The sequence below is a fragment of the Phaenicophaeus curvirostris genome, chromosome 1, assembly GCF_032191515.1.
Source record: "Phaenicophaeus curvirostris isolate KB17595 chromosome 1, BPBGC_Pcur_1.0, whole genome shotgun sequence".
NCBI lineage: Eukaryota > Metazoa > Chordata > Aves > Cuculiformes > Cuculidae > Phaenicophaeus > Phaenicophaeus curvirostris.
Genome location: NC_091392.1, coordinates 142,483,829 through 142,510,677, shown reverse-complemented (window position 1 = coordinate 142,510,677; position 26,849 = coordinate 142,483,829). Strand labels below are relative to the sequence as shown.

The 26,849-nt window shown below is 41.1% G+C and overlaps 1 protein-coding gene across 11 annotated transcripts in view; it reads right to left on the bottom strand.

Moving 5' to 3' along the window:
• Positions 1-26,849, bottom strand: part of MAP4K4 (mitogen-activated protein kinase kinase kinase kinase 4) — a 167,004-nt gene that overhangs the window by 24,256 nt on the left and 115,899 nt on the right. For 4 of the 11 annotated variants that reach the window (XM_069876815.1, XM_069876867.1, XM_069876808.1 and 1 more), the window contains exons 9-22: positions 24,953-25,031; positions 22,870-23,045; positions 22,122-22,194; positions 21,491-21,701; positions 14,103-14,264; positions 11,914-12,000; positions 11,008-11,250; positions 7,561-7,722; positions 5,291-5,521; positions 4,257-4,363; positions 3,152-3,303; positions 2,342-2,439; positions 875-1,050; positions 238-358 (exon numbers count right to left, since the gene is read on the bottom strand). In XM_069876815.1, coding sequence (XP_069732916.1) covers positions 238-358; positions 875-1,050; positions 2,342-2,439; positions 3,152-3,303; positions 4,257-4,363; positions 5,291-5,521; positions 7,561-7,722; positions 11,008-11,250; positions 11,914-12,000; positions 14,103-14,264; positions 21,491-21,701; positions 22,122-22,194; positions 22,870-23,045; positions 24,953-25,031 — 2,078 coding nt within the window. The remainder of the gene's footprint in view (positions 1-237; positions 359-874; positions 1,051-2,341; positions 2,440-3,151; positions 3,304-4,256; positions 4,364-5,290; positions 5,522-7,560; positions 7,723-11,007; positions 11,251-11,913; positions 12,001-14,102; positions 14,265-21,490; positions 21,702-22,121; positions 22,195-22,869; positions 23,046-24,952; positions 25,032-26,849) is intronic. The other 7 variants (XM_069876875.1, XM_069876883.1, XM_069876841.1 and 4 more) reach the window with 5 other exon arrangements.

Sequence of the window (26,849 nt, the reverse complement as noted above, 5' to 3'; positions counted from 1 at the left end):
ATTTTCTGCATGGTGCTGCCATGGGTGTCACTGGAAAGTATGCAAAACAGTAGCAAGGGGTGAAGAGCTACTTTTCTCTTTGCATGCATCAAACATCTTGCTCATCTGAAATTCACTAGAGCTGTGTCTTGATAATACGAACAACAAATATAATGTAGAAACAGCATGGGTGAATGAGTGAGTGGGTTAATGAGCACAGAAAAGGTGCAAGACTGCACAGGGAAGGAAAAGAAATACCTGTCGGACAATTAAGGTGCCCTCCTTAGAAGGAGTCAAGGCAGGTTCACTCTCCACATCGTCATGGACGATCATGGTTTTCACTGACTCTGTTTCACCATTGCTCAAGTTCAACGTTGACCTATTTGCCAGACAAGAAATACCTAGGGTGAGACAACAGCACTTGTGCCCTAGCTTTCACTGCCCCATGCCAAGACTCAGTCAAAATTAATTTATAGGAATATTTACACAACCTGCACAGAAAACCCTCTCTATCAAAAGAAGTCAGGAGTTTGTAAAATGCCACTTCTTGTTTCATAACAAATCAAACAGAGAAGAGGGGAAGGACATGGTTTATAGAAGCACAAACCAGCCTACTTTAATATAGACCAATGGCACTTTCTTGAGGGGCTGAGAAATTGATTCTTTATTTGCAGAAACTACTTGTGAAACTTATCTGCTAACTTGACTCCTAAATACTTAGCTGGATTTTGAAAAGGTTTCTCTCCCTGTTTGAAAATGTGAACAGACAAGGCTGCTATGTCTTGCTTATAGATTGTTGTAAGCTGAAAGTACTAACATACAAGCCAAAATATTCAACATCCTTTTCCTTCAGCCCGCTAAGAGTAAAACAGAAGCAAAATATGGAGGAACTAACACTGCTCGGACATCATCTGGTCCAGAAGTAGATTCATCTGCTCCTTCTTGTTCCATATCATCATCTTCCTCATCTGTTGTCCCTGACTCTTCACTTGAAGATGAATAATCCGTCACTTTATGTGGAGGTCGCACATCCTCTACTGCTCGTAATTCCTTTGCCAATGCAGTCAAATCCTGATAGGAGAGGGAAGAAAATACTGATGTTCCATGGGAGACAGAATAGTTTGCAAGATTACTCTGTCAGACTAGTGCCAGAGTTTGCTCCGTTGTCCACTGCTGTGTTTCTATAGCCCCAGCAGCATTCTTTCCTTTGAATTATTCATTCATGACAGTTACCAAAACTCACTTTCTGACAAATCAAAGCACTGAGTCACCTTAAGGAGGCCTTACCACATTATAGAAAAATGCTTATACTCTGAATCTAAACTATCCTTATGACTTCAGTTTATCCCATTATGCCATCTGAAGGACATATATATAGGCACACAGACCCACCCTCACACAGTAGTTGACTGTCACAGTTCATTTTCCTAAACTTGGGGAGTTAACAGCATCCATCATAAGAAACTGTGGGCAGCATGGCAGCAGGAAGATCTTAAGACTCATTGGGCCATGAGAGGCCCAGCATATTTTGCCAGTCGCAAACAGCTGATCACTTAAAAACTTTTTGATCCATTTCCAGTCTCATGTATCCATGCTAAGGAGTTCACCTGAGAAGTCAGGTTCATTAGCACTGGCACAGTCACACGTGACTGTCAGGCAGTACGGGACATAAACTGCTTTTCTGTCGGCAGCTTGAAGAATGGACAAACCAGGTTTGCAATCAGTGCCATTTGCTCTCAGTTGTGAAGCTACACATTACTTAGCTGAATACAGATTATGTCAAATACTTCACACATTATACTATCAGAAGTGAAGAACTAACCTCTGTGTTTCTTTAAGAAAGCAGTTTTAACTGACAGATTTGGGTGCTACTGTGGTATAATGGCAAAAGAAAAAAGCTTTAAGGGAAGTTGGAAATATTGTGAAAACCCACTGTGATCCCCCAGATATAACTGGATGTAGAGCTGTAATCAGCTGTAACAGCAGTCAGATAAAGAAAGCATCAGAAAGGTCTTACCACTTCTCCCTGCACCATTCAGCCCAGCACCGTGAAATTCAGGTGAAATGCATTGGTCCACCCCCAGGAAGGAAGCACAGGATTGAAAGAGAAAGGTAAAGGTTAGGAAGGAAGAAAATCAGAGAGCAAAAACCAATTCCAGGAGCAGAGCAAATTCTAACATTTAAAGTATTGTGATATGTGCAAGCAATTGCAGAATCCAGGACACACTCCCATGCCCACAGATACAAACTCCAACTCAAATGGAAGTTTATCCCCAATAGCATCATGGATGGAAGCTCACGCTAGTTTTTGTGAGCCTACCTGAAAGAGCAGGGTGGACAGGGGAACACGGATACAACTTACAGCAGGCTTGATAGGTCTGAAGACTTCCTTTTTCTCTTCAGGCTTTTTAGGTGCATTTTCATGACGTTGCGATGGTGAGCCCTCTGACTTGGATGATGCTGCATGTGTCAAGGCCCCAAAAAGAACACAGGACAAAACACAAAACAGACTTAGCAGGGAGCTACAATACATTTTCTGACTTCATTTTGCAATGAGGAAGAGAGGTCAGAAGGCTATCAGGCAGTGCTTGACAGCAAGATGTTAAGTTTCACTGATTCACTACTACATTGTCCCTGAAGGGCTGTATAAAAAACCAGCACAAGCTGTGATCTATATAGCTGACCTATGACTGAAGCCAAAGTAAACTGTCACACACTTGTAAATCAAAGAGGGTAACTCCAGTGTGGCCACAAGCTGGAAAACGTGCATCAGCATCGAACATACCCCAGCTGAGACTTATCCATAGCAGTCTGCATCCCTTCAGCAACCACCAATCAGAGAGACAGCAAGCATCAAAAGATGCCCTTAGATACAGCAGGAAGGGAGCTATGACAGCATGGAGACTGGGCTGCTTGTTTACACATGGGAAAATGCAGCAGTAACTGAACACAAACCAGAGAACATTAAAACACTTTCACAACAGCTTTTGCACGCACTGTCTTTCCCAAGCAAAGACGTACAGACAAGGGCAGGTACTGGAAGCTAACTCATCTTTGATACTGCATACTCAAAGCTATTTCCCAGTGAGGGTTATCATCTTTCCTTCTCGAGCACTGCACAACTCAACAAATTTATAAATACGATGTTACAAAATGTGGGGGAAGGACTTACATCTCATTCGGAACCGCTCTCCAGACCCACTCTGAGAACCGGGGTGGGAACCAGGCTGTGAGCCAGAGTTGCTTGAACCTGAAGAACTGCCACTGCCTGGTCTTGGTACGAGCTTTTCTACCCTTTCCCACAGCAGACGAGGCTCTATATTGCTGGAGAAGGTGAAGGAAGAAAGTCTTTGTCACACACTTCAGTTTCAGATTCCACTTTCTGAACTCAGACACCACTGTTCTTCAGTGTTCTGCTAAGAACTCATCTGAAATTGCATTTAACACCGAGCTGAGGGCATCAGCAATGCTTCACAACCCAAGCAGCGACTCCCTCTGAAACACCTATTACTTCATTTAGAATGACAAAAAAAACCCCAAAAAACAATAAACTTGGGTGGGTGTAGGCTATTCTTTTTATTTGGGACTGGCTACCTGCCATTTTTATTTATCTAACCTAAAAGGGACTGTTTTCTTGACCTGCATGCAGCAGGTTCCAAATTGGCTCAAAAGTGCCCTGGCTACCCAAGCATAAGCCAAAAAGCCAGCACTGCTTGTCCCTCTAAGAATACCCTCACTGCTGGCCACCGAGTCAATTCCAGGGTGGCCTGCCCACAGAGCTCTACTGAGCTCAGGAGGCAGCCCCTTCTTCCCCTCCTTCCTGACCTCAAATGCTCAGTCATGAATGCTTCTCCCCTTCTTAAAGTTTGTTTCTGGCTGAGGGACCAGAAAGTTTGAGATCTCCCCACTTGAGATGTTACTAACACTTCTGCTGCTAGTAATGCTCATGGTTTGCCAAGGATGACATCTTACACCAAAAGGCAAGATGTTCATGAATGGCCACATTTTATTTGAGTAATCTTATGGATATTTTGAAATTATTCCAAAAGTTAGAGGACAGGCAACTCAAAAAAGGAGAGGGAAGAAGAAATTTTGCCAGTGTTTCTTGGCACACATGCTACAAGGGAAGTTAATATTAATCACTACTGAAAAGGCAGTGAAATTCATTTTCCTTTTACACCCAACAGACAAGGCCAAAAGCTCTCTGGAACTGCCTGGCTTCCCATGAGCCCTTTTGTCCCAGTGCAAGAAAGGTGAATACAGGTAGGCTTACAAACCTCGTGGAGTTTCTTTGACCTGCTTGGTTATTTTGCTGCCCACTACCTTGCAGTGGAGAATCACGGCGGGACAGGACTGGCGACCGGGATGTTGTTCTCACAGGTACCTTGGGAGAAAAAAGGTTGTGTTAAACCCACAAAAGGGAAAGAGAGAAGAGGAAGATTAAATCTCTCTTGCCACAGAATATCTTCCTAAGATTTTAACAACACTTAATTTTAAGTCCAAGCTAACATCAATGACCAAAAACAATAAACAAGCCCCCATAAAACCAAGAAACTTAGTTGGGATGCTGTTCAGATCTTGACGAGAACTTGAAGTTTAGTCTTAACATTAAGTAGTGTTTAATAGTTACACACAAACACATACACACCCCGCTACCTTCCAACTACTGAGACATTTAAAAAGAATATGGCATTTTGACTGAAGCAGGGGAGGCACAAAGCAATTTGCTGAAACAGCATGAGGATTAGGAGAATAAGCTCAGGGGAACCAAACAAATGCCTGAGAATGGATCAGCAGAAGGCAAAGACTGGTGGGGGAGCAAGAATATATTCAGAAGAAGCAAATCCCAGTGGATGGGGGTGGGGGGGTGGACAGGGGAGAGGAGGAGGAAATATATTGAATGTTTCCTTTTTGTTCAGTTCCATCTTAATTTTAAATATGTACATGATTCATAGTTTGGGTTGCTAACAGATGAACAGGAAAATTAACTCTGAGCAATAAGCTCAGGGATATTTTAAATTCTTTCCTGAGTACGATAATGATTTGCTAACTTTGCATAATAAATTGTCTCTCTGAAATAGATGCAATCTATAAATAATTGCCAATTTTATATGAAGCTTCAATATTGTACTTAAGGTTAATTATCACTAACCCATTGACTGAACATCTACATAATAATATGCTTTCTAAAATACTGTTACCAATGCAGGCACAAGGGCACAGTCTTCCCATTGCCCAGGGTATCACATCCTTATAAAAATAATAATTATTAATTAAAAAAATAGCACACATCTGTCTTTCTACTCCTTACCCTTGGAGGCACCTCGTCACTGTCTGATCTAGCCCAAGCCTTTTGGGTGGGGTCAGGTACCTCCGACTTAGAGTCAGAACTCTGATTTAGCACTTCACTGCGTGAAGGTGGATATGGGTCCTGGGAACGAAGATGGTGATGAGCAAATTTGGGAGAAGGGTCACTGAAGGAATGGGATCGCGAGACAGGGGAAACATTGTTCTTGAGAGATGCCAGATGGGACCATTGTACCTTACAAGAAAACAAAACATAAAACATTCAATGCGCTCAGTATAACTGGCTTTCCAATTAACACAGAATAAAGGCAGGTGGTGTGCGCAGACACAAATTGGTTATGGCATTAGGTAAGCGTGGGGTGAAATTGATGCACTTCAAAGCAAGGCAAGCGCCCAAAGAACGTAACAGACTTGAAAATACAGCACATATGTACTTTTTTGTGAGATACGCTCTCCACATACATATACACTGGTGCTCAGAAGATAAGTGAACCTAATATTTGCACCATGAGTCTGAGTCCAAAGGCCACTCAAGACAGAAGTCATCTTCTGTTCCCCAGTCTTCAGTGGGCTTTGGTCAGGTCTCATGGCAGCACTGGTGTGATGGGAAATTTGAAGTGGATATCCAATTGAAGAAATAGACAAAATTAAAATTATTGCTGTAAAATGTGCAAATCGACAGACATTTACGTTACCTAATAAATTTAAGAACTATATACAGTTCCAAACTTTTGGAGAAAAACCATAACACAAAAGCCTTTATTCCTTCACACTCATTGCAATATATATATAAAAACCATAATATATATTGTATATAGTATACATATGTACAAAGCATATTAAACTTACGCCATATACATACCATATACTGTACATACAGACAAATTTATACACAAACTAAGCATACACATACACATACACATATTCCATTACACATATTAAGAAGGCACAACAGTGACTCTGGAGTTAAAACTCCATTGGAATTTCCATTGAAATCCATATTGACACTTCAGCCTAGTGCCTCCTGTGCTTAAAACTGCATTTCAGAGTTAATTTCTGAAACTAAGGAGAAGGAAACATCATAACTGAAGAACACGCTGTTTTCACACCTAATAATAAAGCAAAACTTTGCTTTCAATCCCAGTTTCAGAAGGCTGACTGTATTTGTTTTTAGATGGTTATTATTTCCTCAATTTTAATACACACAGCTGTTGAAGAGCCAGATTATCCTTAATATGAGTGGAAGACCCAGACTTTAAAAGTAACTGGCACAGAGAGCACAAAGATACAAGTCCAATATTTTGAAATAGTCATAGAGGTTTGAATAAAAGCCAGGAATTAATGAGTAAGAGATGAAGATTTCTCCCACTCTCCCTTCTGCTCAAATTCTCCTGTTGCCCAAAAGAGCCGCAATACCTAGTCACAATCAGGGACCATTTTAGCTTGCACTGTCATCAAGAGACTTAATTTAGGAGAAGAAAATTCTGCATGGAAACAGAGGAATCAAATGCAGACTCCACTGTTAAATTATTGCATATCTAAATAGCTCAGAATTTATGGGCTATGTCTAAGTTTTAGACAAAGGTTACTTTTAAAATTCATGCTGTAATTCCCATGAGACAGAGATAACAAGATCTAGAGGCTTTCCATTAGAAAAGAACAGAACAATTGCAGCCACACAGCTCAGTGGTTTCAACCTCTACTTGATTTTCGAGGGGTGGTACAAAGCTCTACGTAGCAACTGTAGGCCTACTGACAACAAACTTGCTTTTCTTAGTCATGTTTTATAAACCTCTTTGAAGCAGTGCTTATACTATTAAAACCCACTTGTTCAGTCAGCTTTTTCCGCAAGAATTTAAAAAATCAAGTAAGTTCACTTCTTTCCTGAGCATCCTTTTTGGCAGTAAAGATCTTAGCACAGGTCAGATTCTGAATAGTAAAATTGTACTGCACTGGTCACCAGTGTTTAACCCACCATTCCACCATCGCACAGATAATACTGTAATGCAACAGCTCTAATCTAGCTCTAATAGTTAAAAAAACAGAAACAGCAAAACCAAACCCCTCAAAAACAACACCACATCTACAAATCCATCAGTTTATCCATAGAGTAGGCAAAAATAAACAAAGAGCAAACTTATTGAATAAGCTGCTTTGTGTAACAGTGCAATTGTTTACATAAGACTTTAAGTGCCAAGATCTGCAAATTTGCAGGAAACATGTTGAGACTTCTGCATTTCCTCCAGGCTCCCCAGGATTTTCCTTAGCACTTACCTGGGGCTCCATCGGCCTCTGCAGGGCAGGCTGAGCAGGTTCTGAGTTTCCATTGGAAAAGGACTCTGATCTTGAAGGCACTGGCGGCTCCAACACTTTGCCCATCTGTTTAGACTGTGCTTCAGGGGAGCCCTGATTAGTTTTTCTAAATCTCTCCTCCACCTAAGCCAAAATAAAACATTAAATCTGGAATCAATAAAACCAACTACAGTAGAAATATGAAAGTGAATGCCACCTTTTTTTTACCATAAAGAACCCAACAAAATACATCTGGGGCTTGGCACACTTTTTTTCCCCTGCCACCTTCACCCAGCACTGTAAAACACAGAGTGAACTACACCAAAGTGTCTAAGTATGCCAATATGGAAAATCCATACTAGGAAGAGAGGATACACCAAGCAGTAAGACGTAGAGTGATATGATGAAAGACCATTATGGGGCATCCTTCTGCCTAGACTGGTTACTATCCATCAATATTTTCTCCACAGAAAAGAAAAAGGATAAACAAAAAAAGAAACTTCTACAATATAAAAGTACATTTCCCACTGCTAACTTAGTCACCCACCTTACCGAAGCAATCCCATTTGATCAGCTCCTTGTCTCTTTGGAAATGCAAGAAGAGATAAGATATGCTTCTCTACCCAGTAACACTGGAGGCTGTTCAGATTTAGGTGTGAAACTGTAGGACTGGTCATCATCTTTCTCATCATAGTCCCAACACAACCTTACAGACTCCAGAAAACAGCCTCAGCAGTTCGTTTCTGGTTCTCAGGGAAGTGCAGAAGTGATCATATACTAACCTCGAGACCTTCTCAAGAGAAAGACTAAGTTAGAAAGTGCTTGGTCCAGAAAAGACGTCAAGCAAGGTCCCCATGCAGAAACATTGCCTCTCCCAAGGCCGCAGCATAGTGAACAAAATGAGAGGCAAGAAAGACAAGAGATGGAGGGAGGCTCCAAGCAGAAAGGAAATATCCTTCCATTTCCTAATACAGTATGTTGCTGGAACCAGGGCAGCATGCGCTAAACTACCAGCACTTTATCAAAGCATCAAAGACAGATGAAACCAGCAGCTTGGGTTGTTGTCTTTCATTGAGATTCTGTTCACAAGATTTCCATTAACCTTTGTGCCTACAGCACAAAATCAGTATTGGGGTAGTTTTCTAACTGTTCCCTAGCAGTGAGGGTCTGGAGAGACTGGCTGTTCATATACCAATGTCAGAAGACAGAGGCAAGTCTCCAGTACTCCTTAGTTGGGCTGCTTTCCAAACCCAGCCTACCTCTGCTTTCCAAAATTTGGGGACAGTAACAGTTTGCCTATGGGAATAAGCAGATAAGTTTCTGCAAAATACACCACGTCTTGGGAAATATAACAGTAATGGAAGCGAGCATCTTCACCATACAATCATTTTCACCATCACATTCAACTTCACAGAGCCATTCTTTAAAGTTTAAAAAACAGGACAGATTCCCTGTTACGAACATAATAAGGAAAAACTGCAATTCTTTCTGCCTGAAGAAACAGGCTTTCATGTCTCTAGCCATAGCTCATAGAAGATTTCCTCCACACAGCACAAAAACTGCATGAGCCACAAGTCCTTAATGCCAGACAAGAGGTAGGAAGAAGATAGCCAGTGCATCCCCCGGATAGAAACAGACCTTATTCCTTTCACCTGATTGCCTGGACCAGAAAACAGTATTAACCCTAATTTCTTGCTCTTATCTCCCCAGAGCCAATCTTAGAAGTCCTTTTCCTTATATTCTCTTTGCCACTGGAATGGAAAAAAAAAACTAATCCCCACTAGACTTTGCCAGAACAGAAAAGGTAGCTGACTTTGGCTTATCATCCTGATGGTCAGCATCTCCGTAGACTGAGATTTCCTCTGGAGAGCAGTATGGCTAAAGTATAAGGTACAGAATACTTACTCTCCAACTCCAGTGTCCAGAATGATATAAGAGTTACTGTCCACTTTTAAGATTAACTGGTGTTGCTTCCACTACCAGGCACTGAGTTTCATGGCTATACTTCTACCATATGTACACAGCAATCCCTGGGAAGATGTGACTATTAACTCAGTTTTTCTCTGCCTTCACTTTACTCCTTCTAGCTAGAGCAATCACAAAAGAAAAAGACTAGAACAAAAAAAAAGAAATAGCTGAGTCAGTGGTTCTGCTGTAGGATGTAACACACAATCTCCAGAGAGTTTCTTTCCTCAGCTCCAAAAGGAAAATGACAGATGAGGAACAGAGATGGTTCTGCATCCATCCACAGCCAGCCTTCAGTCTGGACAGGTGTGCTGGAATGACACTAATTTCACTGAGGCAGGCTAGGAACAAGGACAGGAGGACTCGTTTCATGCCTGCACCAACACATACCAGACAAGTCTGAAGTTCTTCCAGGAGAAAGTGACCTACTGGTTACTTCAATCACCAAGAGAAATGGATGACATAGCATAAACATGGTTTATGAATAACAGCATCTATGAGAAAATTGGTTTGTTCTCACCAAGTCCAAACAGCGATACTTCAAAGGCAATGAAGCGCTGCTGGATGAAGGTGGACTGAAAGATCTTTTATCATGCCCAACAGTGCCAAAGATTCTTTTGTTCTTATTCCAAAATGCATTTACCTAGTTCCCACATGCTGGTGATGAATGCTTATAAGAGCTTTGACCAGTTTTGTCCAGTCTAGTGGTCTGTGGGAAGTACAGTCCTCAAGGGAAGCATAAGAATAAGACCACTGAAAGAAAGCCAAGTACGCATCAAAGAGGCAATTACTTGCTTAGCAATGTTGTCTGTTGACCAGTGAAGAGAGGGGACCTGTCAATGAAACAATGAGCACTCTGATGATTTCAGATTGACTTGTGAGTGCCCAAAATCCAAGAAGGCAGCAGCACAGAGTTTCATAAGAGCAGGAGGTGACCTCAGCAGAGAATATTTAACACTTCAAAAATGAAACTAATGAAAGTCAGGTTTGTGTTCAATATATTTCCAAAAGCATGGACTAAAGCACCAAATATGTAAAAAGGTGCTGTGTGCAAGCATCTCTTACAGGTTTAGGCTTTCCAATTGCCTCCCAAATGCCAAGTACCAGTACTTGCTAGAGAACACCAGTTGCACAATGCTTCCTATGAAAGCATGTCTGATGAAGTGCAGATGAGATGAACTTCCTGACATCATGCTTCCAAAATCAGGTCTCCTCAGCGTGCAGCCTTCCAGAACTTCTTTCTAGCTTTATATGATAAAACTCCGAACTCCAATAATTGCAGCAGAAGTAGTCAGAAGCTTCTTTCAAGTTTGGAAACCAGTGGCCAACTTTTTAAAATATCCTGCCCATTATGAATGATGATTTGGCCTTCAATTGTACTACAGCTGAATCATAGTCACAATGATACCAACAGACACGGGCAAAGGAGAAGGCAGTAGATTCCTGTCCACAAGCAGAACTTACCTCGCGCGCTCTTTCAGCAGGTTCATAGTGGGATTTTGGCTCGGGAGTATGATAACTTTGTTTATTTCTTTCTTGCTGCTGCTGCTGCTGTTGTTGTTGCTGCTGCTGCTGTTGTTGCTGCTGCTGCTGCTGCTGCCGCCTGTGATCATGCTGCAGCGACAGGAGGTAGGCTTGCTCCTGCTGCAACTGGCGCTGGAGTCGCTCCGCCTGTCGGTGTTCCTCCATCTCTCGCCATCTGTATTCCTTGGAGAGAATACGTAATTCAAGACATGAAATTTACTGTACGGTTGACGTGTCCCTATCCATCCCGTTACAAATGCACCTTTTCTGGTTGTTGTTGTTTTTGTTTGTTTGTTTGTTTGTTTCACTGTTAAAGTGTAACCAAGAGCTAAGTTAGACCAACATGGCATGTGTCTCGTGTTGGGAAAGTTGAGAGTGTACTATTAAGCTTGACAGGACTGGAGAGTTACATCAAAACTGATTCTTATTAAAGAAAAAAAAAAGTTATTTATACTAATTCCAGTGTAAAGTTCATTATACAATGATTTAGACAAACACTAGGCCATTGTATCCCTGGGCGGATTTACATATCATGTGTGCTTTTGATCTGCAACATAAGCACTCTAGTTCTTCACTGAATGCCAAGGTCTGTTCAGAAACTCGACCACCACACCAGAACTGTTCCACTTTAACATAAAGCCTTCTCTTACTGCCCAGAAAGCAGTGTGACCATACAGCACTTCTCATATGTGCCTGTCAGCCCACAACGCTAACATAAATGGCCTTTTAAATCAAGCTCCTTTGTTGTCATACTGTCAGTGCAGCTGTGCCTGACTGAGGAAAGCCTAGGACTGGCCAGATAAATGCATCCTATAGCTACTGAACAAAACAGATACAGTGCTTTACCAGTAACATGGCCTGCTCCTGGAGCAGCTGCTGCTGTAGAATTTCCAAGTGCCGCTGCTCCTCTTCTAGCTGTCGCCTGATATACTCCTGTCACATAGAAATTACCCAGCAATAAATTTATTCAAAAGGAATGCATCAGAATCCCCTGGGTGGAACACCACACGCTACTTCCCCAGTTCAGCTTTAACGAGAAACGCACTTCAGGATGGATTAGTGCCTGCAGAACAATTTAATAAGCCCTGCCTCCTGAGCATCAGATTTTGGCCCCTTCCATTCTGAAATTTGGGCTCCTGCAAATGTTGCCGGCACGGGCCAGAGCTTGTTTACTAATTTTGGAAGTGGTTTCAAGAAGCAGCAAAATGCACTTGAAGGTTTTGGAAAGTTAAAACACAGCAAGTCTTACTCAACACAGCCAACACAAAGTCACATGCAAGTTGTATTAAACATTAGTTTGTTGCACTGGTGCGATGAACTGTTAGCAACAGCTAGAGCCAGGCATAGTGTAAGCAGACCTGGAGCAAGCTCTCCCAGGGGGGCTCTGCCAAGTGCAGTTGGGACCTGCCCTGCTATCTCCCCTGCTGCCCTCACCAGAAGCTTCTCCTGAGCAGACGCTGCCAGCCTCGCTGAATTATGTGATGGTTATGACACAAACAAACATCCACTAGGAAACAGATATTAGACCAAACTCGCTTACTCTTGAGATCTAGCCATCTCTCCACCTGCAGCCTCAACAAGCTGAGAGGTTTACCCACTGCTTCACCTGACCCCCTAGAAGACCTCAAATTCTGAAGCACCAAACCCAAGCTGGTAACATCCTATCATGCAATTAATGGAAGTATGTAACATGTGCATGCGCACACACACAAGCACACGCACACATTTACAGTGTATGCATAAAGAAATTAATGGATCAGTGATACAGTGATGGGAGCTATAGAAAGTCTTGTGACAGATGGATGAGATACACCGTACTGCTGTTATGCACATTGGCTGAGCCATAGTTTGGGTTAACAAAAAAATCTAAGAGAGGGGACATGTTTTCTTCTCAAAACAAAAAAAAAATTCAGAGTGGTTCAGCTTAGCCACATCAATTAACCATTTGTCATCATTGGCACTGTGCGTAATTAGCATTTCAGCAGTTTAAAAAGCAGCTGGGGGAATACCCGGTGTCTGCCCAAAAGCAAATTGCTGTACCGTAATTAGAGATTTTCCATATATTTATTCCTATTGGTTAGTCTTCACTCTTTTTGACTCAAAAATCATTGAAATATACACTAACACAATAAAATTCCCCAGTAACACAATAATCGATGATCTCAAATATAGTGATTTCATGTAAGAAAAAAATAAAGTATATCAAATCAAAACCAGCGTTCCTGAAGTTAATGGAAAATTTACAATCAGCCTCTGGGACAGTAATTTTGGCCCTTCATTTTGGATCACTATTTTGCAGTACATGCACAATAATTATTACCCTGATTATCACCCTGATTAAAGTTTTTAAAGGATTTTAAAACATGCAGATTTCATGCTTAAATATAGCAGCTGAATTTCACAATTTAAAAGGTTTCTCACCTGTACTTTCATTGGGGCACATCAACACAATTTAAGGTATACTTGCTGCCTGAACTGGCATATATTATTAGAGCCCATTTTAAATAGAAGGAGTAAGAAAGAGATTGCATATTTAAGCTTTAGGAAGGAAAATCCTCTGCAGCTCAAAGGTTCCATCTCAAATTCAGAATATTCAACTTTTATTATGCGCCTCTGACCAATTCTGGGTGCCAGAAGCTGACATGCAACAGAGCTGCCCCTCTCTGGAAGGCCTTCTGAACACAGGCATGTCCTGCAAGAACCACCGATGCAGCGAGACAAGTCCAGAAATTATTTTCAGCCCCAGTGATGATTCCGCCAATTCTGATGGTTTTCAGTCAAGCCCAGGGGCACGAGCTGAATTTAGAATGAGTACCACAACAAGACTTCTTTTTTTGAGGGAATATTGAGGCTGCCAGAATTCTCCATAAAGCCCTACGATCTATGTTAGTGCGTTTGTTGTCAGAGACAACAAAAGATGAAAGGGTCAGCATTAGGTTGCCTCTAAGCTGCTTTAAGCTTACTTATTTGAAGAAATTAAATTAGAATTTAGAAGGAGCAAGCCTATTGTGCATATATCTGTATCATGGACTCACCTGCTCCCTTTCTACCCTCCTCTTTTCCTCCTCTGCTCTTCTTCTCTCTTCCTCTTCCTTACGCCTCCTCTCCATTTCTTCCAGACGCCTCTTTTCTTCCTGTTCTCTTCGCCTTTGCTCACGCTCTTGTTGCCTTCGAGCTTCCCGTTCTCTTCTTTGTTGCTACAAAAAGGGAAAAGAAACCACAAAGTTTTACTTTTGTTGTTATCAAAGAAAGAGGTGGAGTTGTTTTCCACTGTGAAGAGCGGGATTTACCAGGACCAGCAAGCTCTGCAACTGAGTGACAAAACATTTTATGCAAGTGTGCTGCCAGGAAACTAACTCATACCCAGCACACAACTACCCCTTAAAAGCAGCCTTGCTTAGTCTTTTTGGTTTCTTCACACACACACACACACACAGCGTCACGTACCACATTCCTGTGTGGAAGCTCACTGCTGCTCTTCAAGAGAGGCTCACACTGAAATCTGAATCTTTGAACCACCATTGAACTCAAATCATAATCAGAGTGACAGTTTCATTGACTTCAACACATTATCTAAATGTTGCCAAAAGGGAATTATCAGCCCTGCTGAACTAGCTATAACTCAAATGATAATTCTATGTGAGCTTTCGGTAAGTAGCTTCTCTCGACACAATACATGGTCTGCTAAGAATTTGGTGGTGTTGGCCCAACAACCAAGCTTGATTTAATGTACTGCGCAAAAGTCTGCCTAAGAGAGAAGGAACCGTGACTAACAGCATCTCAGCCCCTCCCACAATATCAAAAACATCTATATGTAAAAGAGGAAAACCAGCTTAGTTAAGCTTTTACATTACACAGATAAGCTTTCACACTTGACCCAAATACAAACTGATCCTGGTAAGTCTGTTCAAGTCTGGGAAGAACCTGGAAAACAGCTCTAGAAAGTATGAACTGACTCATTTATGTCTCTAGAGCACCATTTATGACTTCAGAGGAGACATTTTAAATGCCCATATAGTCGTGACCAACGCTTCCTGCACTTCTACAGAAGCATCCAGTTACTCCACCTACCTCAAAATCCCAGGCAGCCTCCCACAACTGCCTAAGTGTCAAAAGACCCAGCTGTCTCCTTTTCAACCATCAACTGGGAATATCTCTACATTTACTTCCATCATAGATTTCTGTAATATGCTAAAAAATTATAGAAGAAATGTAAACTGAAAAAAAGTCTACCCAAATTTAATCCCAAGAACAAAATGAAAACCTTTTCACATTAAGGTTAAGATTAATATTACAACCAGTTTTTGTTGAAGCAAAGCTGCCACAGGTGTTCCAATCTTATAGGCACATCAAAGCAGATGAAGCATTTATTTGGGTTTACAAATCCAGTTACTGGTGTGCATTTCACAGTTGCGCTCAACAACTGAACAAGCAAAGCCAAGTCTAGACTCCCTGTACTACTTCAAGGGATCGGCTTTCTCTGCTCAGCATGACTATGAAGCAACTGAAAGCTCAAGACTTCTCCATCTTCTGGAATTGATACTGATATGACAGTGTAGAAGAAACATTGTGGGAGTGGGGGGTGGGAAATACAGTTGAAAAGTAGTCATACTTAAATAAAACAGGCTGCCGTCTTATCCTAACTAGCTGTACCTTTTGGGAAAGATACAACTTTCTTGAAGACCACTGTTCAAATACAGCTGCTCTATAACTATGATACCTTCCTTACTAGAACTTAGCATCATCCTGGGTTTGCTACCACCTTCCCCAGCCACAAGACAAGCTCTTTTCTCCCCCACATTTTCTGTACCTCCTCAGAAACACAGATTCCTTGCTCTTGCATCTCCTCTCCTAACTAAATGCATCCAGCAGCCTCTTCTCTCCCACCTAAGCAAGCTCTTTTCAATGAATGTAGATACAAAAATAGCAAAAATGCTGCAAGGCAGCTACAGCATGCAGTGCATTTCATAGGTTTCAGGGCTTCCCCTCCTTCATTTTTTAAGCACTGTAAAAGAATTAAGTAGGCATTTTTATTTCTGAATATATGCATCTGTGTCAAACAATTTCTATATTTAAGTCAATGCATTCTTGGCTAATCAAGTCTGACAGGCTCTTTGTTTAAGGAAACTAAGATGTGAAGTACAATAATTCTGTTGCCCTGAGGATGTAAGAGACAGCACACTGCTGACTGGTTGATATGCACATTTATCAGCTTAAACACTTCTTAAACATACGAAGCCTGTCTGTCTAACAATATTATGTTGACATTGTTAAGTGGATAGATTGCAGATCTTGAGATGGCATCATTCTCAGTACAAGCAAGACAGGCAGAGGTTAGGTCTTTTGGATGAAACAAATTCATCACTTCTTAAATCAATGGAGAAGCATTCAGCAATAATTATAAATAACTGAACTAAATAACTAAATATGACAAAAATAAGCTAGAAGTTGACTAAGAAAGCCAATTCCTCATGGCACCATGAAATAAAACCCATCAGCTGTCAAAACACTAGATTTTTAAGCAAACCTTGAGCCAGTTTGCTAGGTCAGCATTGATAGTAGGTATTTATTACGCAGCAAAGGAAAAAGAGAGATTCTTTGCCACCAGTGTGCATTTCAGTCAAATCTCCAAAGCACAGATGAGCTACAGTCTATGCACCAGAGAGATGGGGTTTCTAAGCATTGCTTCTGCCTTCCCGTCAGACACTGCCTCAGTCCCTTGCCAGGTGGGCAGAAGGGGAGGCACTGGGCATCTCCAGAACCCACACAAACACCTCACACAATCTACTTATTCCCAGCCTTAGCCATAAGAGAAAGTTTTGCTTCCTTTGCACATGGCCATCGAAACCTGAGCACTGAACTACTGGCCGCTAAACAAAGTGAAATTTACTTTTAACAAGGCCAGGGAAAGGAAGCTTACAGTGATAAGCATCTCCCAGGTTCTAGTCTACATCTTCTCAAAGAGATGGCAAAGCCAGCTGGTGGCTAACTGTTGTTGACCCAAGTTGCCTTCAGAAGCAGCTCTTTAAGCTGACTGCCTACCATCTTTCTGTTGGCACAATGTTGCCTTTCTGACTGCCTCTAGCAACTCATCCACCAAAGTCCCGGTCACTACATTTCTTAGGCTTACTCAAAGGAGGAGAGAGGGACAGGGAAAAACATTAGATAAATCCAATGTCAATTCCATTTATAAAAATCGGCCTTCTGAATTAATAGGTGTGATTGTTAGATACTATAATAATTATCATACACTACAAAAAAGGCCTGATGTAAAATATTGTTGCCCAACAGACAGCAGGCATAGATCTGGATTGACTGAAATTATGGATGCATGTCTTGATCTTTATTTGAATATGGTATTACCAACTTTCATGTCAGATGAAAAGCTTATTTTCAAGGATCTCCTTGTTAATCACAAGGTAAGGCCAGGAACTCTTTTAAAGAGATTTCAGACATGCTAAAACAGAATTTTGACACAGCCTATACAACCTCAGATTACTGCATTTCATAAAACCAATATTTATTAAGCCAACAATAAAAAAAATACGTAAGATACAGTGTCAATACTCTGACTCCTTATCCAGGTTTAGGATGCATTAATGCTGATCTAGTAATGGTACCCAACATCTTCAAACTGGAAGTCCATGCAGTAGAGCCTAACTCACCAGGAGGGGGCAATGCAACTACACATGCAGCTGGCGTATGCCAATGAATTCAGGACCTCCTTCACACTGTGAATTGCTTAATATATACATAGACCCCTCTAGTGTTATATTCATAAAATATTATTACTCTGTCTTATATTCAGATGACTGTGATAAATACATATATTAATGATTTCTTTCACAAAAATTAGGTATTCTGGTATCAGTTTAGGAAGGGGACTGGAAAGAATAATAAACAGACTTTTGCTCTGCCCACACTACAGATAAAGCAGAAGTAGAACTCCTTACTCAGTACCAGTCCAAACTGCAAGCAATTCAGTTTAAGTAGATAGGAATAATCTTCCCCATCTGTAAAAGAAACAAAGCCTGGCAAAAATCGCCTGCAGGTATATCTACATTAGCATCTTGGTTCTGTTCAGGAGTGCTCTTTTGAAGTGAATCATCCAATCATCTCCACTTACCAGGTTTTGTTTCATATTTTGAAGATGTCTTGTAGTACCAGCCACTCCTTTCGAATGAAATTAAAAGGGCAGATGCACTCCAACCACAAGTAGGCATGCAGTCTAGACTTCAGCTAATCCAAAGGAACTCCTGTCTTCAAACACAAGGAGCGAAGTCGTTGGGTCCTCAGCACTTTAATTATCATGCTCCACAAATCTGTTTCTACTGGACTGTATTACTTGCCAATACAGCTATAACCTACCACTTCAAAAACATCCATTTAGGTTCTTATAGCCAGGGACTGAGACATAATTTAACGAAGTTATGGAACTGTGGCAGTCCGTAAAGAGCGGGATTTCACACCATGGCTAATTCTGAATTTCCCAAACCTGACTCAGTTTTGCAAAGTACAAATCTAAATGCCTTTCCATATCCATCACATTGAGCACTGGTGTCTCCATGATGCTTAACAGGAACAGAGACGCATGCTAGAACAGCCTACAACAGTTCAGATTTCTTGTTTTAACCATCTAAACACTTAGATGACATATAGCTGATATTTACGCAACTGATCTTTATAAGACTTCAAAGGGAAAGGTGGAAGATGGGACAGGATGACAAGCAACCCCTTCCCAAAATGTTTCAGATAATTTTCGGCACTTTGACCACATATCATTTCCACTTCCTAAGTAATACATAAATTATAAGGTTCCTGCAACAATGAGTTTTTCTAAGTCACCTATATGCCTTTTAAAAAGTAATCTTTTCTCTAATACTGATGAGAATTACAGTTTCTGGCAGATGTCCTAAACACCATTCCTCTTGCAGTCTCGGTCAAAACTGTCTAGGCTCTGTGCCAGCATTGTAAGAACAAGCCTTCAATTTTAATTTAGGAAGCTGGGGACTGGGGGGGGGAAGTAAAAGCAACTTGTCCAGGGAGATTATCTAACACACAAAATTCCTCCCAAGAATGCTAAACAGGTATATCCAACCATGCCCCTACTATTTACAAGCAAAAATTACAAGAAAGCAAGGCTTGGTAAAAATATCAACAAAGTGATGTAAGCCCAGAGATTCAATGCCTGAGACTAATCTTAAACCGCATTACCAAGCTTTTCATTGTTTACTGGCTTCTTCAAAACAAGGGGGGTGACTTAAGGACAAAGTGACAACATTTCAATATTTTGGCCTTCAATTGTGTCACAACACTGATGTTTATCTAAATATGTGTCTACCACCCTTCCCCCATCTTAAAGAGCTTGGTTTGGCTGTTGTTTTGTTAAAAATCACTTGGGATCATACATTTTTCCTACACAAGGTCCAGTGGAGTGGTTTTTTTTCTGAAAGCTCAACATGAGCTTTTTCCTTTAATTAAGAGCTATATGCTCGCACCTTCACCTGCAAAAGGAAACCTGTAGAGCTTATCATTCATATTTCTGTTTCTGAGGGAACCAGGCTGAGGTTATAGACTCAATAAAAAGTAAAAGCTTTTCTTACAAACTTTACATGGTTTACTGTGTATCCTTACTCGTAATACACAATCTACATTATATGCCATCTTGAGGGTGCTGAAGCTGTTAGTTCTGGTTTGTATTTTAAAAAGCAGGATGGCTTAAACAACTTCAAGGCTAGTGCCTTTTCTTTTTAATTGCTCTTTAATTATGATTTCCACAACATCCCCAAAAGAGTTCAACCTTGTGTAGCAAAAAGAGGCATTGTTTTGTTTCCACTACTAGCAGCAACATCTCCTTTATTTTAAAAAGAAATTCCAGATTTTAAGGGTTTCACTGATTACTAAAGTAATATGACCCAGGTAATTTATTCATAACCCCATTCCTCACAAAAAGAAGTACCACCTGCACAACACTGGAGATTAAAGAGGCATTTAAAAGACCTAATTGATTCCCACACTAAGCAAAATTTTAGAGGCAAAGTGGTATCTCAACTTTTGTCCACCTTTGACAATATCAGTAGTTTACTTTCATATTGTCACATGCTCTCTTTTCCTGGCCTCTTTTTATTATCTACTCCCCCTGTAAAATCACTACAAAAGTCACTGTAAAAACAGTTGGAAGAGCTACAATGTTTATCCTGGCCATCTCAGACGGGTGGGGAAGAAGAGAAGAGAAAAATGGAGTTTATATGCCTCCCCCTTGTTCCTCCTCCTGGCTCCATGTGTGGCTGAATCTTTGCTACCAGTCCCTCCTTATAGCAACACTAAACTCACTTACACAATGAAAAAGAGGGATAAGAAGCATAATGTGACCTGAAAAACTATCTGGAATTTCGTATTATTTGTTATGTAAACATATTACAGGATGCAAATCAACATTTGGTCCTGGCTGTGTCCTTGTTAAACATTACCAGGATCTGGAAAATCACACTGGGTGTAGTTTTCCCATCATTGCTAAGTGAACAGTTGAAATGACAACTTGAGGAAAAGGTCATTTAAGGACAACTGGAATTTGACCCTGCACTTCCTGAGGAGCCAGAGGATTGGTTTCACTTCAGCTTGGTGTCACATCCAGCTCTGGCCTGAAGAACTGTTTTGAAATCCTCCTACTTCTGAAGCACACACTGCATAGTTCATCTACATATATACAAACACGCATGAGATCTTAGTAGGTGAAAAGTATGACAGAGCATTATGGTCCACGTACATTGATTTGCTTTTATCTTTTGGTACTGTATGCATACTTACCATATCACAAAAATATCATTTACATATATGTAATTTTTGCAGAATTACAATTCTAACACTGATTTTTAAATCATATTTATAAATCTAGGTGGCTTTTAGTTAAGCCACTATGCATGAGAGAGTAATACATTAAAAAAATGGGCTTCTACCTACAAGAGATGAGTGCCAAACTCGGATGTTAGAGAAAGCCTTAAAGGGAAACTTGGAGCATGTTATGGCCCCCAGAAAAGTAATCTTAAGAAAAATACATCTGGGAATAATTAATGTCTCCCCTTTTCTACAGCCACCTAAAGTCTAGACATGTTGCCTCTTCTTTGGAAGAGAGACCAAGACACAGCCTTTCCACAAATACCTTCAAACAACCCAGCTCTGACTCCTATTGCCTCCATAGGAGTTGCTGGATACTCAAATGCTTTGGAAGATGGCTTGTATTCAAGTAGCCACACATGGAATTAAGTATTTTGCTCTACATTTGCCAGTGAATTTGCACACGTTGTTTTCTTTTCTGAGATGGGATGGGGCAATAGGGAACTCTTTAAATTGGTCGGCGAATGGGAAACACGAGAGGAAGAGGGACTGTTTTCCCCAGCGAGCCCCAGCCTCCTCCTGTTGCTACCTCTTCAAGCCGCCTCCTTTGCTCCTTCTGCTGCTCAATGCGCTTTTGCCTCTCTGCCAGCAGCTGCCTCTTGTACTCCTCCTGCTCACGGAGCTGCTGCTCCTGCAGCAGCTGCTGTCTCCGAAGGGCCTCGGACCGTTCCTTGTTTTCCTGCTGCAGTCTCAGGAAATCACGTCGGAGGGTTGATTCTCCAGGCACATTGACAATGGAACTGTAACAAGAGGAAGTTAAAAGTCTCCTGTACAATAAAGCCTGACGGGCCATTAAATACCTTTTCCAAAGTAGGGGAACATTAATAAAATACAGCATGATGTTAAATTTTAATCTTGTTTCTTTCAGAGTGAAGTGGAAGGTGTGCAATGAGGCCAAGTAAAATAAGGACCAACCCTGACCAATCATATTTGTCATAAATCTCCCTCCATCCAGAGCTCGCTGGCTCTACGCCGTGTGAGGGAAAGCTTTAAAACCTTTAGCAGTCATACAGCAGGCATTCAAACCTTTTGGGTGGTTTGTGTGGCTTGTGTGTGCACTTAATAAGAGACAGAAATTTAGCATGCTTCTGATTTATAGTCACAGGCTTCAGATTTACTTATCATGGACCGCCCAGAGTCCTCCCTAGAGCAATTATTACCTTGGCTCTCCTTCTTGTTCAGGCACTTCCTCCTCTTCTTCCTCACTTCCACTATATTCATATTCCGTCTCATCTAACAGGAAAGAAAGTGCTTGACATTAATTTTAGGACAGTGGGGAGATGCAGCAGCACCTTAGTGAATCAGTTCCTATCCCCTTCAGGGAGAAGACCTATTGCAGACCCTAGAACTCATCCTACACATACAAGCCCATCTTCCCACAACTTGTAAAGCAGCACAGTGCTTCACAGCAGAATTTGAGCAAACTCTATGAACAAAATCAGGTTTTGTACATAAGACAAGACACCTGGAGAACCTCAGCACCACCTGAATAAGGAAAATAGGCTGCCCAAGACAAGTGCTTCATAGCGCTTGTGACAGGTTATTTCCTGCAAGTCTGATTTGTCGCACCATTCCAGGAATGAATCTACCACAGAACAAAAAAGGGAAAGGCGTATATGCCAACAGCCCCCTAAACACTGTTTAATGCTTTTATGGAAGAGGCAGTGGCCCAGAAGTGAGTAAATTTAACTTATCTTAAAATAACACCTTTGAAATTTGACAGCTTCTCTGCAGAGGACAGAACAAAACCTAAATGCTTGCTGATAGTCAAAATATTAATTAAAAAAGAACCTTTCAAGGGTTTGGGTAATTTAGAGCTCTTCTAGGGGTGGGGATTTAGAATACAAAGCAGGACAAAAATATGTATTTTTAGCAAGCTGCAAAACTTGATTTTCAGAAGCTGCATACCTTTCTCTCCTCTCTTCTTCCTGGTTCTGTCTATATGGTCCTTAAGCTGGATTCGGACTTGCCTTTCATTTGGTTGGTCACGTATAAAAGGATGTTTCAAAAGTTGTTCTGTAGAAGGTCGCTGCATGTAATTTTTCACTAGACAACCTTCTATAAAGCTGAAAAATTTTTTTGACCTGAGAAAATAGGGAGGAAACAACCAAAACAAAACAAGGTCAGAGGTCTAATTACTTTCCTCAAAAAGCATCATGTCCCAGAGCATGGTACAAGTGTTGTCTGCAAGTGTGCCTCCTTAACAGAGCGTGAAATCTGTTGAGCTCTGGGTGGATGGACACAGGGTGATACCAACACATCTCCAGTGCTTAGGCACAGCCTCACAGTAATGTGTCCTCTTTCACAGACATAACTGTCCTGAAAGGCAGGATCTATTAGTGAAGGCAAATCATGCAAACCTATCTCTGCTACTTCTAAACCAGAGCTGAGTAGCATCCAGCTTGCTTGAAGCATGGGCAGGGTAGCTCTGGTGTGTCTCCACCTGCCCATGCTGTCTAAGGGCATGTTTGCTTCAGAACAGCCATAGCAAAAGCTGCAAGAACTGCAGCCAACATTCCCCTAACACAAGCAGCACCACGCTGCATTTGTACGCACCTGGGCTCACTGGGATAGGTCTTTGAGAATTTAAGATTATTTTATGTTTTACCTGAATAGCCACACAAAGAAATCCTTATAGAACAGTAGGCAGGTGTTGAACAGTGTTATTTGTTCAACACAGGCAGCTGAAGTCAAATTTCTGCCTACCCAATTTAAGGGCATGAACTGAACTGAGATCCTCACGCACATTACAAAGGGCATGGGAGTTAGCTAAGCTGGAGCACCACCTCCTCAAATTTGCACTGAACTCTTGAAAGAGGACCTCTCCAGACAGAAGTCACCAAACAAGCCACCTTGTCAAACATCAATAATGGAAATACTCAAACTGCGTTTTTCATAATTTGACCTAGTTTGTCCACAACCTCCCACTGCGCACACTATCAAAACCGTTGAGTTATGGCAGCACTGGCTTTGTCCAGAGTCACTTTTTGATTGCTAGGTGCTTTCAACTGCTACTGTGATTGGGAGGCAAAGACCACCACTACATGGATAAATGTAAAAACAACCATTTCCATCCATTATTTCACTTTCGTACTGTAATCTAAGAGGCTGAATTCAAGACAACTTTGTTGGATTTTTTTTTTCTTCCTCGTGTGATACTGTCATAAATGAAGAGGTTAATGAAAGGCTTATGCTTATACTGTACATGCATCTCTAGTCCTTTAATATATGCAGAAAGCAACTAGGAGAGAGGGAGAGGGATGCCTCGACAGCACAAGTGCATAAATAAGTCAATCCAGGCAAAGACCAAGCCCAGCAAGCAGGCCAGATTTATATTATGTTGATATTGAATAGCCAGTCAAATCACTTCATTATTTTGACAGGATCACAGCATCCTGTGATCACATTCATTCTATACGAAACTTCTTTCTAGGGATTATTTTTGTTTCATACTTGCCAGTTGTAACCAGTAACTGGGAGGAAATCCTCTGATACTAATGGATTCTTCTCAGCTGGCAAGACGCGTACGCTCATTCTAATCATTTACAATAATTATAGTAAAAGCCTTCATTAGTTTTAATAGCTCCTTTCAACCTAGCAACTAGAACACTGTAGTACTATTCTGTTTCTGTATTACAATACATCTGAGAAAAAATACTGCATATGAAGAGTGCTGCGGGAGTTTATTTTTTAAAATATGGATCCACTTGTCACCTTAATACAGATGCTGCTCTGTCAAGGAAGAAAAAAGCTTGGTTTTTATTTTCACACAATTAGAGATAAAATTTCTCTAGGACAAACAGAACTAAATAAACAATGCATGCTTTTTATTTCATGCTTTGATTCAGTGGCACAGAAGATAACGGTGATTTTTGCTAACTTAAATTGCTTTACAGTTCTGTGTAAGTGGTAGCAAAACAGCATGCAGTGAGACACAAGAAAGCATCACAATACAAAAGGGACTATGAACACAAGATATACTAATACATACCATTTCTTGGATTTTAACCGTGGTGGAGGGTTCCTGGGTATCAGAAAGAGTGCCCTCATGGGATGCATGTCACAAAGCGCTGAAGGAAAGAAGAAAAAAACAAACAGAAAGATACAGATATTGGTTTAGTTGCTCTCTGTCAATACCGTGGCTTCACCTTCCCCAACCATTCCCACTATCCCAACCACACATGCAGCAGATGCAGACAGTAACACAACTAAATGGAATTAGCCTGAAATGACAACAATTCCACAGCTCAATGTGCCAAGGGCAGCCCCAAAAAGAGAAAGAGATCAAGGCAGTTATTAACCTTCAGACTCAACCACGATGGGAACATCTGTGTGCAGCCCTCCTCCAGCCATAAGTCATACAACTTATGTTCCAGTCAATAAAACATGGGGAGAAGATGATGGCAGAAGGGAAGAATGATACAGTTACTGTTTCAAACCAACTTCACTCAACCTGCCCTCCTCTCCCACTATACAGGCAAAAAAGCAGGATGCCTCACATTTTCTTCTCCAGACTTGGAGATTTTCTTTATTCTAAGATCTGATGGGTTTGAAGCATGGGAGAGTCTGTATCAAAAAAAGGATTCCCTGCAGAACTGAAATGCAAACGTACAACTTTTGTCAAAAGAAGTCCCATTGGTTTCAGTAGACAGTGGCACTTCATTAAGGACAGTCTTTCCTCCTGCTCCAGAGCAAAGCACCACTGCAGAGCCAACGCAGGGCAACAAGGGAACCAGGAGGAAAGCTGCCCAAGAAAGGATGCTAGAAACAAATCCTCTGTTTTTCACCATGCTCAACTAATTGCATTCAGTCTCAGCCTGAATGAACACTGCAAGAAGAGGTAACATTTTCCACATAGCAAAAATTCAGGAGAAGCAGACTAATATGAAGAAGATTCTGGATGCAGAATTATGGGGCTACAACCTTGCAGAGAAGCCCCTTGGATGCTTGTGAATCCCATCAGACCACCAAGCTTAGAGGTGGACCCTTCAGCCATTGCTGAAGGAGACAAAGCCCACATGCCAGAGGACAGACCAAGGCAAGAGCTGTTCAGCATTTACATTGGATCTTTGCTTACTGCTCAAATGCTCCTCTTGCGCTTTAACGCAGAGAGGAGCCAAGCACTGCTTTGGTTTGGAAATGAAAAAAACCATATTATTGTCCAATTCCAGGCTTACAAAACCCACAGAGAGAGCTTTTAACTGAAAACCACCCAGGCAACCCAATGCACTGAACAAAAAGGTACAGCAAAAAGAAGGTCAAGTGGCAGCTCAGATACTGTTAATACAGCACTTGCTGAGGTGTCCTGGGAGCGGCTCTCACATGGGCATTCATGCAAATGTGCAATTAGGAACAAGAAAAAAAACACAAAACCAAATCATCAGACCTCCTAAAACACAAATCAAAACAAGAGCGTTGTGCTTCAATTTATAAATTTTACATTAACAACAACAAAAAAGCAGGCAGTGACTATAATAAAATTACTGGGTTTTACTTAGGAAAATATCAATATTTCATTTCAACGTGATTATTTCAAAGACTGAGGTTTCAGGCTGGGCTGTGGTATGTTCGTTGCTTATGTGCAAAAAAAATTAATTAACTCGCTCTAAGGTACCTTAGGTTGTTATTTTTTAAATACAGAGCTTCAGTTGTGGTTGGGGGTAACTGTATTTGCTAGTTCAATATGAATTTTCATAGAAACTACCATTGAAAGCCAAAACATCATGCCTAATTTCTTTTCTTTTCAAATCCTCCTGTCTTCCTCACACATATCTGCTGTTTGCCTTGATGTTCAGAAAGAATACATATGTGAGAGAAAAATAAGCTACAAAAAGTTGTGCATTTTGGGTTTCCAGGTCTATGTCTCAAAAATACCCATATGAACTGAT